The 16,889-nt window shown below is 42.7% G+C and overlaps 1 protein-coding gene across 2 annotated transcripts; it reads left to right on the top strand.

Annotated features, from left to right (window-relative positions):
• Positions 1–5,218: 5,218 nt before the first annotated feature.
• toe (twin of eyg) lies at positions 5,219–16,150 on the top strand. 2 transcript variants are annotated; one of them, XM_017160986.3, is made up of 6 exons: positions 5,219–6,199; positions 10,626–10,892; positions 13,005–13,145; positions 14,509–14,970; positions 15,036–15,220; positions 15,429–15,879. In XM_017160986.3, exons 1-6 carry the CDS (start codon positions 5,977–5,979, stop codon positions 15,741–15,743), a joined length of 1,593 nt encoding a protein of 530 aa, XP_017016475.1. In that variant the 5' UTR covers positions 5,219–5,976; the 3' UTR covers positions 15,744–15,879. The 2 variants fall into 2 exon arrangements, with proteins under 2 accessions (XP_017016475.1, XP_017016474.1); XM_017160985.3 differs by having other exon boundaries at positions 5,220–6,199; positions 15,412–16,150.
• Positions 16,151–16,889: the final 739 nt, after the last annotated feature.

Genomic DNA, 16,889 nt, shown 5'->3' on the forward strand with positions numbered 1-16,889 from the left:
TTAGTAACTAAGAAAGATTTGTTAACATTTTTTAACAATAGGATAAAGAAAAGAATAGTGGTCTTTTGACAAAAGTCATAGCTTTAATCAGGTAATATCTAAAAGCTATAATTAACATATTAGTTTTTGAACCATAACACTATATTATTTTAGCCCTAAAAAAAAAATATTAATTTAATGTTCTTAATTTTTAAAATTATTTCAATGTTGTTGCTGCTGCTTCTTTTGATACTTCTCCCGTTGTTGCCGACTCCAGTGGCTCCTGTCCTCGGGTTCGTCCTCAATCACGCCATCGCCATGCACATGAACTACATTCTGTCCGTCTTTGTCTTGGATCCGCTTAGCCGCTCCTCTCTCCACACAACTCCTCCTCCTCCGGGGACCCAATGCCCCCTGTTTGGATGTTTCTGTTTGCTGCAAAATCAATGTTGACGCAAATACGTGTATGTAGAATCATTTTGCCGACAGTTCAGACTTATTTCTTTCGCTACCGAATTTAATTGGATTTTCTCCCTGACTTAAGGGCTTTAACTGCTGTGGTATGTGGAAATCATTTCTGGCCCCAGTCGCCCAGACACGCAATGCGATCATGTCTCTGCCCCTCTGGCCCTTGATCCCCACCTCAATCCCGATCCCCGATCCCTCGATCCCCAGTAAAAACTCACTTAATTTAGCAACTGCGAAAAGTTAATCATTACATTCCGGCGGCTGGCATCCAAGTGGGTCGCTCCAGCTCCAACTCCAAGTGGTGCGTGCTCGACGTGATATTGATGCACATGAGTCAGCCGCTCGCCAGCTTTGGTATCTAAATCTGAGTGACAGACCCAACAAATGGATTAAGGCTGATGGATTATGTATGGGACTGTACATATATAGCAAAAATATGGGTTTATAATAATTGAATCTGTGGCATTTTTACCTGTTTTTATGAAAATGGATTTGTAATTTAAAAAAGAAGAAAAGCTTAGAGCAAAAAATAAGGATTTCAGGCTCTATTAAGATACTAGAAAAAATTCACCAAAGTCTTTAAATTCACCAAAGTCTTTCTTATAAGAAAAGTATAAAGACTAGGTTAATAATTGTTTATAACATCCATAGGTTCCCTTAATTATCTCCTATGAAACATCCCACAATACCAAAACTAATGGTTATTTAAAAAAATTAATTTCACGCTTACATCAACCTTCAGAAGAATCAGGAAGTCTTTGCCGTTTCCTCTAAATAAAAAAGAGTACACAGATTTCTTTACCTTGGCATTACTCAGCGAAATTTGATGAACATTTTTGCATTGCAAATGGGAAAAAGCAACTGAGGCCCAGACAAAAAGCGACACTTTAATCATTCTGAGCAAGCGCTAAACATTTCCGACCAACAAAAACACAAAACTTGAGCATATTTCCGCTGGTCTTGGTCTTCAAAAAGAAGTTATGCACTTTGAAAATTTTGTAATAACGATAAAAAATAAACATATTAAAGCTTAAAACATTATTTAGGAAATTTAATAAATAAATAAAGCATAAAAACAAGTTCCCTGACCAGATAGGTAACTGTACAAAATAATATTTATAAATTATATCCTATTTAGTGTTTTCATTGTAGAGTTTTTCCATAAAAAGATAAAAAAAATCGACTTAAAACAAGAAATAACTTAAGGGAATACACTCTCCTGAGCAATTCCCCTTAAAAAAAATATTATATTCATTGATATTATAAGAATTTAACTACATTAAGTTAAATTCCAGTTTTAACTTGAGTTTTCCCTTAGTGTAAAGACCAGCTCTGGGCGAAAGGTGCCCTGTCGGCGACTGTCTCTCTCCTAGAGGAAGCTCTGGCTTTGTGCATGAAAGTTATTTTCTATTTGTTTGTTAACATTACGAAATTCCTATTCTCCTGCCTCAGCTGGAGCGGGAGAACTCCACCCCTTGGCTGTTTTTTTTTCACGGTTCACCAAGTCGGTGGCCGTTCCCTGTCTCCTCCTGCTCCCACCCAAAAAGTGAATAAAAGAGAAGCAGAAGCCCCCGCCTTGGTGGAAATCAGCATATGCATATGCCTACATGTGGGTAAACACCACCGCGTCGCTAACCACGTCCACAAAAACTCCGCCCGGCGCTGAGCACTTCTTGTCTACATTGTTTCGAATATTTTCAGCCGGACAGCGGACAACGGACAGCGGCGAGCAAACAAAAACAGGAAGCGTGGCTACCACAAATATGCACGGAACAGCCGAGGGCTTGGCCATAAGTTTGGGTTTGGATGTAGATACTAGATCGCTATCTTGGCTGGAAACTTGGCCACTTTGCTACCGAAATAATGGCGGCCGGCAGGCGTTAGCCAAGGCGGCCATAATTAATGCGCCCATCCCCGAAATAAAAGCCACACGAAACGCAATTAGAAGCAGGCACACACAGTCCAACTTCGATAGCTAAAAAATAAGAATTAATAAAACATCTGTCATGTAAAATAATGGGATTGTTGAAGTATTTTGACAAGAGTAGTGGCCAAAGAATGCCTAAATGCATCTTACGTTAAATAGTTTAAAGTGAGGCACAGAACTTGGTATGGTTTTATATCGAATAGCTTAAGATTCTTGGGATCATCTCAAGTTATTTAAGTTAGTTATTTTCATTTAGCAAAATAAATTATTAACAATTCACACAGTTCATCAATGATCAATGATCTATAAAATTATTGAAATGTATATTTAATAAACAAAAGGCTAAATTATAATTATTGTATAATCTTATTTTCTATTTTTATTTTGATCATTTATTTTGGTATTCCTTTACAAAACGTCACTCTGAGGTGAATTATAATCGAGTTCCTAAAAAAATAAATTAAACTTTACTATTTCTGACTATAGAATAGACTTCATTTATATTTATAGAAATAATAATATTAGTGCGATAATTAACTAATCTGTCCCATATTAAAAGTATAAAAGATAAAATGTATCTTTTCTTGTTTCTTAATATATTTCCGAGTAGTAAACAAATTAAATACCATGAAATATCTAAATACCTACTTAACCAGTTATAAATTAATTAATTATCTATTTAAATAAACCAAATGCATGATAATTCCTAAAAAAAAATACGACTAACGACTGTGTTTTAACTAAAGAAGTTGCACTGTAGCAGCGGACACTAATTTGTGACGGCGATGGAGGGTTAATTTGCGCCCCTTCGGGCGGTTCGTTAGATACAGTGATAAATGTTTAATTAGCCGCGTTATTAATCTAATCAATCATGCTGGCCGAAATCAATCAGGCGGGGGCTAGCGGGGGGGCTGTTCTCCTGGCCCGGGAGATATCTTCCAGCAAAGACCCCCTTTACTCCATTACCAGGTTGTTGGCTTTCTTTGAGCCGCCAAGCTCACTGCTCATTGGTCATTGCCCAAGCATGGCATTTACCTGCGAGAAAGCGAGATGACTGGCTTACCTGTCGGAGTACACAGACCCGCCTCTCACTCGCTCGTGCTCGGCTTGAGTTTGACTCAAAGCGCGGCTCTTTCACTCGTTGCGATTATGTAAGGTGAGCTGAACTCAACGCGCACGTCACTCTCTCCCCTTTCTCTCTCTCTCTCTGTTCAAAACAGTTAAATATTTTTTAGTGGAAGCAACTTTTGCTTAGTCTTTTATCAACATAAATAAATTAATGTGTGTCTGTGTCGGGTTTTTGAAAAGTTCTAAGCACGCGTGTTGTTATTGTTGTTTTCATTTCTGCGGTGGCATTTTGAATGGCAGAAGTTTGCCGTTTAATCACCGCACGAATCATTGTTATTTTGCGCTAGCAAATTATAGGCCATTAAAATTGATTATTTTCTATTATCAGTGTGGGAGGCACTCGCCTCTGTCGCACCCCCTAAGCACCTAGGGGGAGGGCTAGAAAGGGGACGACCCTGTGGAGAGTTGCGCTCGAACTGAACTTCCGACACTTGCACACACACACAGACACACCGAGGAGTACAGTTACTTGGCGGCCATTACACGGCTCCTGATTTCTGTAATTTCAGCCAACCAGCAACGGCCAACGCGCAAAAGGGGGGGAAGGGGGCGCTAAATAAATCAATTAGGCGATCCATCTCCGTCGCTTGCCGCTCCTGTCACTCTGCACTGCAGTTGCATTGCGATTCTGCTGCATCTCGCTCGCTCCTTGCGCAGGCGTCTGTCCCACTCTGTAGTTAGTCCGTTCTCGCTTGCTCCTGGCGAGTGGCCGGCGCTAATCGGTTACGTCTTTCTCTTCTCCACTTTCCACTCTCCAAGCGAAGAAGTGGAGTCGCCTCCAACGCGGACTCATTGGTTTCTCGTCCGGCCAAGTCACCAATGTCCGCCAATGTCTCGTGTAATGCGTTTTTTCCAAGTCCCTGTCTTCGAAAAGGGTGGCAAGGAGGGGCTGGTATAATGCAAAAACTGGATCACGGAGAAAAAATACTAAGATTGGTGAGTTAATTAGTGCAAGGTAGGACATCCTTGCAGTTTAGTTCTATAGAACTTATAAGAATATTATACAAAATTAAAATCATATTCTCCATATTAGTTATAAAAATGAGTAATTATTATTATATTCCTTTGAATAAGGTATAAGATAACTCTGAACCAGATTTTTAGGCTTTCATTTAACTTAATAATGTTTAATAAACCCAGGGTATCTATATATTAATTTTAAATTAACTTCAAGGTACAATTTTATAATTGATTGCTATGAAAATTCTTGTAAACCATTCCAAGAACTATACATATTTTTAAATTTCTCGCCTTAAATAATATCCTTTCTAAGTAACTTGGAAAATTTTCTTTTTATAAAAATACTCATCAAAAGATTTAAGTTAAAAGTTAACATTTGATATACATATTATTATATCTAAAAGATATATCTTATTTATATTGTAAACTGGTTAATGTAAAGTAAGCTTCCTTAAAAGCTACCAATTTTAATACATTTGTGTATTTATAAACTAAGAACATCCTAAACAAAATCCCATATATTATTTACAGTTTAAATCAGTTTCTACTCTCAATTAGAATATTTTCTTTCCAAATAATATATTTTAAAATTCCTTTAATACATTTCTAATCACATTCTGTGGCACATTTTCCTAGGTATTAAAATTTCCCCTACAAATTTAATATTTTAACAATGTAATTCACATCTCGTATTTCCCAGTGTTGCTTTTTCTGTGATCCATGATTGACAGCCATTTCTTGGTGTCTCGCCATTCCCATAAAAAACACCTTTCCCAGTCGCACCGGGCCAGTTGTATTACCAAACAAAATCGCTCGTCAATTATAAAGACCGAAAGCCGAAAGCAACTGGTAGCCAAAGCTAGAGCTCTGGCCTGAAAGTTTGACAAACAATGCACTGAAATCGAAGGCCCGAGCAATTAATTATTGAACTTTTACAACTTTGCCTCGGCTATGGGATTGGGATTGGGCTTGGGCTTGGATTTCTGGCCGCATTTTCGCTCAATTGTGCGACGACGCTCAAAGAGAGATCCCCCGAATGCTCAGTGGCTGGCTCGACCACAACCACAGGCAAACCAGAATGCAGTGAGGGCACAAGCGGCAACGGCAACCCGATCCCGAGCTGTATAGCTATCGCCAAGTGGCTCTCGGCTGCGGCCAAGACCAGGGTCCAGTTCCAGTTCAGTCTCAGTCAGCGAGTCGGCGGGCGTTGAGTTGGATTGAGTGTGAGTGCGAGTGCGATTGTGCGGTGCGCGTCGAGTCAGCGAGCGTTGAGCAGCAGCAGCGGCAGCAGTAGCAGCAGCAACAGCCACCACTGGCAACACCACCAACAGCAAAAGCAACAGCAACACTACCGACCAGCAGCAACACAAGCCACGGTTCCGGTCCGCGTTCCCCTCGAGAGTAGTAACCCACAAAAAAAAAAAACCGTCGGAAAAACAGAGCTCCCAAAAATGCCGCCTCTCAAAAGAAAGTAGCTCCTGAAGTTAAGTTTAACCACGAACTGCTAGCCTGGCATGGCCACCACCACATCACCCGGCCCCACCAGGACAACCACTAAGATATCCCTGCCGGTCTCAGGATCAGGACCAGGATCAGGCGTCGGCGAATCCCCGGCTGGAAAAATGCCCATGGCCGTGGTGCCAGTGCCGTCGCATCTGCAGCTGCTGGGCAGCTCTGCCGGAGGCGTTGGCCAGCCGACGGCAATGACGCCCACGTCGCCCACGGCAGCGTCTACAGGTGAGGGATCTTAAGATATATGTTATTTATATTGTATAATTATAATTATAATTATAAAATTCAGACTCTAAACTCAATATTATAAGGATAGTGAACAAGAAAGTAAGGACAGAAGAACATTTTCTTTGGTTTAATGGATTTTGATTTATTTTTAATAAGATATTCTAATTCTATTTGGACTTTAAAATATTTGACAAATTTAAGCTGTGCGTTTAATAAGCAAAGTTATATAATAAATCTCTTTATAGATAGATAGTTTTATAAACATCTTAGCCTGATTTTATTATAATAATTCCGAATTTATTATATTAAATAAATAAGCTAGATATAATTATTCTCTAAAAGTGTCAAACAACCAAACATTTATTATTTTATAATATGAAAATTCTATATTCTCTCATTATTATTTTTAAATTATTACAAAATTTAATTTATTTATAATGACCTAACAACAGCACAGGCCTTCGACATTATTATTTTGTTTTCAATATTTAGAGAAAACTGTGTTGAAGATGTAATAAATGACACTTATTGAATATTAAAAGTTAAATTATAAATGTTATTTTATGGAAAAATAATTGATTTGCTGATTAAATGACGACTTAAGCCATATACATTCAAGTTTAAAATATTAAAAATTTCTCCCAAAATATCATAGATACCACGGTTGAGAGATGAATTTATTATGTAAATATGAATATCGGATTTTAATAGATTAATTTTAAAGTATTTGGTGGCTTACGTTACAGTTACTGCAATATCCCGTAAATATGCATCATGTACCCTGCAGATACTGTTTCCTAAATTCCTTTTGAAAGATGTCCAATATATCTCAAATTATTCTCTCCCTTGTCACTGAACTTCCTGCAAATATTTCTGTTAATATTGCTTGCCAAAACCAACGATATGGCTGCGTTATCCGCCAATGTTGCTCGTGTTGTGCTGCTGTTGTGCTGCACGCTCCATGAGAGCCGCAACTTTTCGGGGCGAATTCCGTGAACTGACAGGGATATCGGGGAATCGGGGGCCCCAAACAGTTTAAGACAAAAGCCAGCCACAAGAAACTGGTGGCACTAGTCAAATGCCTGCTGGAAAAGTGCAATGATTTGGAAATTTCACAACAGCAACAGCAACGCAGCAACAGCAGCAGCGACACTGCAGCAGCAACACACAGCACACACAACAGACTATACACAACTGTGGCAACTGTTTTGGTCTTTCGCACATCAGTGGCAATTTGTTTTGCACAAGTATGGGTTGTCAAATAAAATTAGTTCACGTCGCCGGCCATCGAATGTATCTGCAAGATACACACCGAGCCCAGTCCCGGATGGAGGGGGCAACCAAAGCTTTGACTTGTCTCTAGAAGGTGTTGGAAGTTGCACAATAAATAAATAATTATAAAAAGAGCTGAGGAAGAAGAGAAAATAAAAGAAAGAGAGCGGAGGACCCCGACCGGAGACGGGAACAGGGGACACACTGGGCTACATGGCTTACTCGTCGTACATTGAAGTTTAAGCATAGGGCAGAAACCATACTTAGGGGTCTCGGGTTTCGTGGTGCGTGTATTCGCATTATTCTTAGAAAGCCAAGCGTATAAAAGGTGTGCACAATGATTTTGAAGACTGCCCCGGTTCTTCGCTTCGAAATGCACATGGCAGGGCCCGGAGAGCTCCTTACGTTACTTCTTGCCTTGCGTTACGTACTCTTCTATATATGCAGATGTGTGTCATCCAAGTTGGTATTGTGGGTTATCATATCACGAGTGCTCTGGGTTTTATATTTTTCCAAGAATCTGTCAAAAAAGGGAAATAGCTTTCTAAGTGTGTCACCTTGTAAAAGGTTGTATAATGGTTATGGTTACCTGTCCTAGTTATTTATTATTAATTTAGTAAATTTATAATTTTTAGGTGTTAATTTTTCATAACACTTTTTAGCATTTACATACCAAATTCCAAGACGATAGCACTTTAAATACTTTTACAAGTACTTTTTACGAGTGATTTTAAAGTCTCTATAAAACATTTCCTTGGGATTTACGCCAAAAGTAGGCAACAATTTGATTTTATGACCAAATCACCTTATAAAAGTATTATTTCTGCTTATTGCTTAAGGTAATTTGTGCTATTTACACATGTTAAAAACCAATAAATAATTAATCAACCTTTAAAAGACTTTTTTTAAACCAAAGATGCAATTTCTACATAAAGGTGACTACACTTAAAAATTAATATGTAAGAGGTGTTTTATAAAATATAAAATAATTGTCAACAAAAAGTTAAGAACTAATTGATAATTGTATTTCTGGAAAGAATATTATATATACAGTTTAGTTATCTTTCTAAAATTTAAAATTAACTTACTTTTTAATTGTAAAAATTGTAAAACTTAAATTTACAATTTTCTCTTAAATTCACCTACTTCAAAACCCTAAAGGAAGTTATTTAAAATAACTACGAAATGCCATCCAAAATTACCATCACAAAATACAATGTATTCCGAAAGGTATTTAAACTCCGATGGCTAGTCAAGATTTAATAATAAATTATAAGCCACAAGCATGGCATAAAAATCTAATAGAACTGGGCATAAAATTAGAGTGACTTAAGTGTATGTAAAAATCCCCCCGAAGAGGCAGAATTCTTGGAGCTTAGGAAAATGTGCGAAGATCGCAGTAATGCGCACTGGGCAGTAAAAACCAGAAGCTTTGGAGGACGAGTAATGCGCTGCGCGCGACAAACAAGATCAGCGAGCACTAACTGGTGGGGCTGGGAGTGGGACTGGGGCTGCGGTGTCCAGGCAGAGGATGCGTTGAGGAGCCATATAAAAAGCGAGCCACTTTAATTTATATGCGGTGCCAGTGGGGTACAGGGGGGGCAGGGAGACCTGGTTGAGGCAAAAAGTTACCGGTAGCAATAAATCAAACTATCAATTGAATTCCGAGGCGATCATCACTTGTGGCGAGCTGCGATCCCGAGAGTTGCGTTCGAGCTTCAGACCGATCGGGTCTCGGTCGGCATCGCTTCTTGTTATAAGTCTCACGGTGACGTACGAGTGAGTGCACTGCGAAAAAAGTCATGTTCTCTATAAAATAATAAGTGGAAAAATCATAATCAAACAATATTAGTATAATATTTGTTAAAAATAAATGACTTGTATTGTTAGGGAAGTTAATGCTTAAAATTAAAAGGATTTAATTTATTTTTCTCTCTCTGTATGAGTACCTTAAGGAGTACCGAAGGGTTCGGTGTTCCAGGCCGTGGCTACAGCGATTTTAAGCCGCTTTCGCAATTGACCGAGGCGCATCGAGGGGCAGTCGGAGCTGTCGCATTGCGTAGTAAATCATCGGTGGATCCCGCTCCGACTTTAGCATAGAATCTGGACCGCGGCGAGTGTAACTGTGACGGCAACTGGGGGCTGGGACAATCCGGAGGCACTGAGCAGCACCACTGTTGACATCCAAGTTGGCTGCGGCATAAATCAAGCATGGCCATAACCGCCGCAACAATTGGTGCAACAAGCGATTGCAGCAAATTGCTTCACTATAGCCAAGAGTGGAGCAGTCCCGGTCCCATCTGCATGGGGTTTAATTAGCCAAACCCAATCCGCATCCCGATCTCGAGGAGCATTCTTGAGGAACCAGCGGGCTGGCATGCCGTCGTAGCCACACGCGGAGCCCGATCGCACCAAAAAAGAGGTGTTAAAATGTGTGCAGTTCTCGCGATCAGATAAAATGTCAAAATGAACATAAAAGCTTCTACATCCGAGGAATGGCCAATTGCTGCCGCGACACTGACAAGGCGATCTCCCGTCCCCATCCCAGTACAAGTCCAAGTCCAGATCGAGGCCTTCAACAAATTGCCAGCGGGAATTTTATAAATTCCGACTGGAATCAGCAGTCAGTGTCACCGGGCGGCGGTAATGGACCACACCGCGTCCATTATGCCCATAAACGTTGACACTTCCGCCATGGGACGGGGCAGGAGGAGGAATCATCCTCTGACTGCCACTTTGACTTTGACATCGTCGATCAAAAACACACCGAAATTTGTCCAGATATCTCTCATTGTCTCCCGTTTCAGGGGGATCCTCTCCTGGAGGCCTCGCTGATCGCGCTACAAATTTCTTGGTGTTTCTGTGTCACGCGTGGAATGCCGGCAACAGCTTCGTTTAAATTCCAATTGACATTTAATGATTTTGAGTTTAAGCACTGAAAGAAATGGGGATGTAATCTAAGTCTTAAATAGTTTATTTTTTATTATTAAGCTTTTTTATTTAAATATTTATTAAGATATACGTATCTATAGGTTCAAAGATAATAATATACTTTCCAAATTTAAAATAAAATATTTATGCTTTTTAATTATTTGTTTTAGCAACCAATTTTCCCCTCTGTACTAATCATTGTTCACCCTTTTCCTTTCAGTTCTCTCCCAGCCACACAGCCTGAGTCCATCCACGCCCATCTTGGCCACGGGAACTCCGCCAGCTCCAGCGCTGGGCGGCATTTTCTGCGGAGGCTCTGGACCCGGCTCGGCGGGACCAGGGGCAGCAGCTGCGGCTGCAGCGGCCACCAACCTGAACGCCTTAGCCTCCCAGCATCGCTTGCTGGAGCTGTCCCGCTTTGGACTTAGAGGATACGACCTGGCCCAGCACATGCTGTCCCAACAAGGAGCCGTGTCCAAGCTGCTGGGTAAGTTAGATTGGGTAGCCAGAAGGGCAGGCTAGAAGACGTGGTCTAGACCACCGGCCTGACCAATGCAATCAGCGGCATAACGCGGAACCACAAAACACGCGCCCCAAATGCAATCGCCAAGTGTCCCCAAGCGTTCCAATCGATTTGCACGGCTCCGTCTGCGGGGTCACGTAAACACGACAAATCGATTGGCAATCGCCATCGCCCCCACCTGCACCTGGACACCTCCTGGTTACCTCGTCTGCGGTCCAAGAGGAAACCAGCGGCAGCCGCACACCTGTTGCCACGACAATCGAGCATGTCATTCGCGATTTTGCCGCCTTTTGCGCACTCGAATTTCTTTAATTTGATTTGCAAGCTTACAGTTTCAACAGGAAACGAGTTATTTAGGAAGATTTAAAATATTTCTGGCAACTCATATTAATATTTATTTTACTTTGTTTTAGACTTTATCTATAAAACTTTTAACTTAAATCCTTCTATAACTATCTTAATTTTAAAAGGAGGGCAGAAATTGTATTAAGCTGCTGGAAATGTCAACTGTAAAATCATCTTAGAATATTACGGCTCTCAGAAGTTGAATATCCTTTAAAATTGTACAATGAATATTATAAAGATTTAAAACAGAAATAATATAATCTTAGAAAAAAAAACAAGTAAAGGCTTGAAAATTTTTTATTCAACTTTAATTTCGTATTAAGGATGCTAGAAAATATTTTTATTTTATCGATAAATAAATTAAGCAACATTTATCAGATAATATCAAGTTAAATGCAAAAGTTTCTAATATTTTTGATACAATATGGATCGAGATATTTCTGTTGTTATATCAAAGAGGTATACCTCCTCTTCTAAAATGTATTATATAGTATCTCGATGTGAGCTTATCACAAGTCTGATTGTCCGACTAGGTTACGCCAAATAAATCTGCCCATTCACAAATATTCATTAGCGTAACTTTGAATCGCACCATCCGATCTGTGTGGATGCAATTCATTCCCATTCTAGTCAATTTAAATTGTGTAAATAATTTCCGTTTTGCACAGCAAAAAAACCTACAACAAATGCTGGCGTAGATGTGTGTCCATTCATTAATTTAAGCCAAGCGAATGCACAGCAAAAAATAAAAACAATAATAATAAAAGCGCTAACACCTGAGGTGATGAAATTCCGTTTAGGCCAAAGATAATGGGCTTGCCATTCGAATTTAAATTAAATTGCATAGCCGCGTGAACCAGCTAATCCCCTAATTTTATGAGATATCTTTTGGGGATTTTCTCGGCGTGTAATTCCGCGACAGCGCTCAATTTACAAGATAAACGCGCGCGCCTGTCAACTGCTTCCGACGAATTATCATTTGAGCCGACTCTGCGACTTCGACTCTGTCCCAGTCCCAGTCTCTCTCTGGGGCCGCTGATGTTGTCAAATATTCAAATTAGCGCTCCGCTGAATGGATGCCGGGCTGCTGGCTTAATTGTCTAGTTAGTTAGTGGCTTGGAGCAGGCAGGCAGGCCGGCAGTCAACAGGTAGCAGGTAGCATCTAAAGTGGCACACACAATGCACTGTACGTCTATAGCCGGCGGGCTTTTGACCTGGTCGAAACGCCCACACGGCCAGGGAGTTGGTTGCTTTGAACAATGTGAAAATTATGCGAGTTTGAGTATCACAATGCCCGGGCCTAGCCTAGGGATGCCCCACCTAACCTCGCCCCAACTCATCTCTAGAGGAGAAAAGCCAAATTGATTGCACAACTGGGATGTGGGGGCCCCGGACAACAGACACTCCCAAACAGATTTTTCGGCTATTCTATCTAATTAACAGATATTTCTTTTTAATATGAGAGGTTTAACCTCAGCCGAAAACAAGCATGATTAATATTAATATTTTAATGAGTTGCTGAGATTTTTGAGTTGAATTTTACACAGAAAAAACCATTCTGAAGGGGAATAGTCTTAAAGAATTTTAAAAATTACATATTAGGAGGAAATTAAGGAAATTTTGTAATATTTTCTTTTGGTTTTACAGATTATTCAATTTCCTTTTCTTTATGTTTCGACTATAATGTTAATCCTTTAATCCAATTAATCCACATTTTCGCTTTCTTTGCAGGCACCTTGCGACCACCGGGCCTAATTGGCGGCTCCAAGCCCAAGGTGGCCACTCCGACTGTGGTCTCCAAGATCGAGCAGTACAAGCGCGAGAATCCAACGATCTTCGCGTGGGAAATCCGCGAGCGACTGATCACCGAAGGTAGGCGAACGAACTGAACAATGAGTGCCCGGCAGCAGATGCCGATCGATGATGGGCCAGGACATCGATTATGCCTGGGAGTAGGGACTGAGCAGAGAATAGGGAGCCAGGAGAGACAATGCGAGTTCCTTTGGGGCTAATTAACTGACAGGGAACCCCCGAAAGCGAAATTGCCCAACAAATGACAACGGTTGCGACAAGAGTCTGGGCTCTCTTGAAGCTCCAACCTGCTTACGCGCTTCTCCAGCTCAGGGGGAGATCCTCCGCCAGCTTCCTCTTTAGACGAGGGGTACTGACAGAGAAAGAGGAGCAACAGCAGCAGCGGCAGCCATCAGTAATCGGGCATCGAGACTGGACCAGGGATTGATGTGTTTATGGTGCTCGTAATGCGACTGCCCGCCGTCGCTGGCGATTCATCCGAGGGCTCCTCCTCATTTAATGTTGTAAGAATCGGCAGGATATATTGTTCCAGCGCAGCGGAAGATTTAGATTTATCGATTGGCTAATTTATGAACATCCGCTGCCAGCGAGTCCGATTGATATGTAAATGTGCTCACATTTGTGTCACTCATTTCGGGATCTCCAATCGAGATAATCGCGGAGCGGACAGAAATGGGAGGCAGCAAGTAGTCCGGTCGTCAGTCAGCCAGTCAGCCAGTCAGTCCAGCGACTGACCAGTTGACGGTTTCTGGCTGCCGTGGGCAGTGGTCGCGGGATGTTGGCTACTTGCCGGTGGATACAGCAGAGTGGATACTGGACAGCGGCGTCAGTTCGCATCGCTCGGTGCAATGAATCGTTGCGATAGCCATCTCCATCTCCCGCATGAGACGCACGAACACACACACACGGCCTGATCCCAATCGCTCCTCTCATTACAGTCAATCTCCAGCTCATTTTGGCGGGGTCACAGCCAGGTCATGATGGGTAACATCCGGTGCAGAAGAGCAGGGAATTAATCACAGGCAGATTGGTTAAGTGATTGGTACAAAATAAAGTCAACTATAAGACTGGGTTAAGAAATTGAAGCTATATTTGGCTTTAATTATGAAAATTGTGGTATAGTTTCTTATAGTGGGTATTTAGATATTTATATATAAATCGAAGATCAGGTTATTATTCTAAGACATATCAGGTTTTTAAAGCCATTTAAAGCTGCTTAAGGGGTCTAATTTAATAACCAATTAATATTCGGAAATAAGAGGTGAGTTATTAAGAACAAACCTTAGCTAAACTTAATCTTAAATTAGGAAGTTAAACTTTAATATTATAAAACTAAGCAAAGGATCGAAAGATATCCCAACCGGGTGATTTTTTATAAATTTTGTTAGTAACTCCAATCCAACTCCTTCTCTCTTTCACCCAGGTGTCTGCACCAATGCCACAGCTCCCTCGGTGAGCAGCATCAACCGTATCCTGCGGAATCGTGCAGCGGAACGGGCTGCGGCGGAATTTGCACGAGCGGCTAGCTACGGCTACGCCATGCATCCCACGCATCCGCACCCGTACACCAGCTTTCCCACCTGGCCGGCGCATCATCCGCTGTGGAATGCCGTGCCAATGTCCGCAGGAGCAGGAGTTGGAGCAGGAGCTGCAGTAGGATCCCTGCAGCCAGGAGGGAGTGGCAGCAGCTATGGCAGCGATGGCAACAACAGCTCCCATCCCAGCCACACCACCCTCAGCAACAGCAACAACACCACCAGCGGCAGTGCCTGTGGAGACAGCAGTGCGGGCAGTGGACGCCTCTCGTTGCCAGCCCTTTCGCCAGAGTCGCAGGCCGGCAGTCGGGATAGCCACTCGCCGGATGCAGATGCCAATCGGGTGATAGGTGGGTCAAGGGATCAGTATATACCTCTATTCCTTTAAATATAATTTTCTTTATCCAAATTGCAGACATTGAGGGCGAGGACAGTGAATCGCAGGACAGCGACCAGCCAAAGTTCCGGCGCAACCGCACCACCTTCAGCCAGGAGCAGCTAGACGAGCTGGAGAAGGAGTTTGACAAGTCGCACTATCCTTGCGTGAGCACCCGCGAGAAGCTGGCAGGCAGGACGGCACTCAGCGAGGCCAGGGTTCAGGTGAGTTGTCGTGGTTCTAGGACCAACTACCCAGTCCAATGTTCCAAGTCCAAGTCCATCTTCCCTTCATTCGAGCACCACATCCCCGTCCCCAACCCACTACTAACCACACTCGGAGCAGTGAGCACCGATCCCAGGCTCTCTTTTTTTGGTCGACTAACAAATTGTCTCTTCACCGATTGATCAACCAGGTTTGGTTTTCCAACAGACGAGCGAAATGGCGGCGCCACCAGCGGGTCAGCTTGCTCAAGCAGCGCGAATCGCCCTCGACCTCGAGTTCACCCACGCCCAGTCCGGTGGTGGTCAAGGCGTTGCCAGCTCCGGCCTCGGCTCCACCTTTAGCCCCAGTTCCAACTGCAGCTCCAGAAGCTGGCCAGCAGCCGAAGCAGCAGGAATACTACCACAGCAGCAGCAACAGCGGCAGCAACAGCCTGAGGAGGAGCAGCATCAACCACATGGCAGAGCCAGCGGTGGCGCCCACTGTCTCACCCACAGCATCAGCTCCATTATCAATGGGCGGTGAGCACAGTGCATTCCGTTCACTGCCCATGACCATGTCAATGCCCATGTCCATGTCCGTGCCCTCGGCTTCGGCGGCGGCCTTTGCCCTGAGCTTTGCCCGCCAGTATATAGCCAAGTATATGGGACAACAGCAGGAGCAGCAGCAGCAGCAGCAGCAAGAGCAGTTGCAACAGCAGCAGCAGCAGGGCAATCAGGATCAGGAGGAGGTTATCAACGTGGAGCACGACACCGCCACCGCCGAGTGAGAGAGCAATTCGACTGGCTTCGAGTGCATTTTTCCTATCGCTTTAAATCGAGAATTTAGTGCAATTTTATTACTTAATTTATTCAGTTTCTACCGACCACATCTAACCGCGTGCTGAGTACAAATAAAGATCGAAGCGCTGACATGCGTGCGATAAGTTCTCACGAGTTTCGTATAATTGGTTTGGGAATCCACACACTCACACTCGCAAGATGACACCCTTTGACACCAGGAGGGGACCAGGAGGGGGACTGGGCACAAAGGGGCCCTCAAAAGAGGAGAGACTTTTCGAAAATAACTCAAGTGGACAAATCTGACAATTTTGTGGCTACCAAAAGCGAAGTGAAAAGCAGACACAGAGGCACATCGGCACAGGCTCCATCACAGCTCAGAGAGCCCGAGCTCGAGCTTGAGCTCAAGTACCTGGCCTGGCCTGGCCGGGCATCGGGGGATCTCTGGCCAAGTCCAAGCCAGGTGATTAATGTGGCTTTAATTACATGCGCTGCAAAGTCGTCCATCGTCCATCGTCCATCGTCCGTCCTCGTTTTTGTCGTCAATGTGTATGCTCGGATGGATCACTATAATTATATAGATGGCCGAATTAAATTTTAATTTAACGCCTGTCAAATCAGAAAACCACTGCCATAATCGTTCGCTCAAGAGATCAGATCGCCCCAAGATCCACGGGGGCAGTCCCCGAAAACAGTTATTCATTTCACTGATCGCTGAACGCGGATCGCTGAATGGTGATCGGTGAGAATCAATCGAACGAACCATGCGCCACAGACGCTATTTTACCATTTTTAACCATTATTGATTGTAATGAGCCACCGAAGGCGTCAACTCCAGCGTCGATCGGTGATGAAAGAAAGACGCCTGCCAGCCCAGAGAATGCGAAACAAT

Source organism: Drosophila kikkawai, chromosome 3L (assembly GCF_030179895.1).
Source record: "Drosophila kikkawai strain 14028-0561.14 chromosome 3L, DkikHiC1v2, whole genome shotgun sequence".
Classification (NCBI taxonomy): domain Eukaryota; kingdom Metazoa; phylum Arthropoda; class Insecta; order Diptera; family Drosophilidae; genus Drosophila; species Drosophila kikkawai.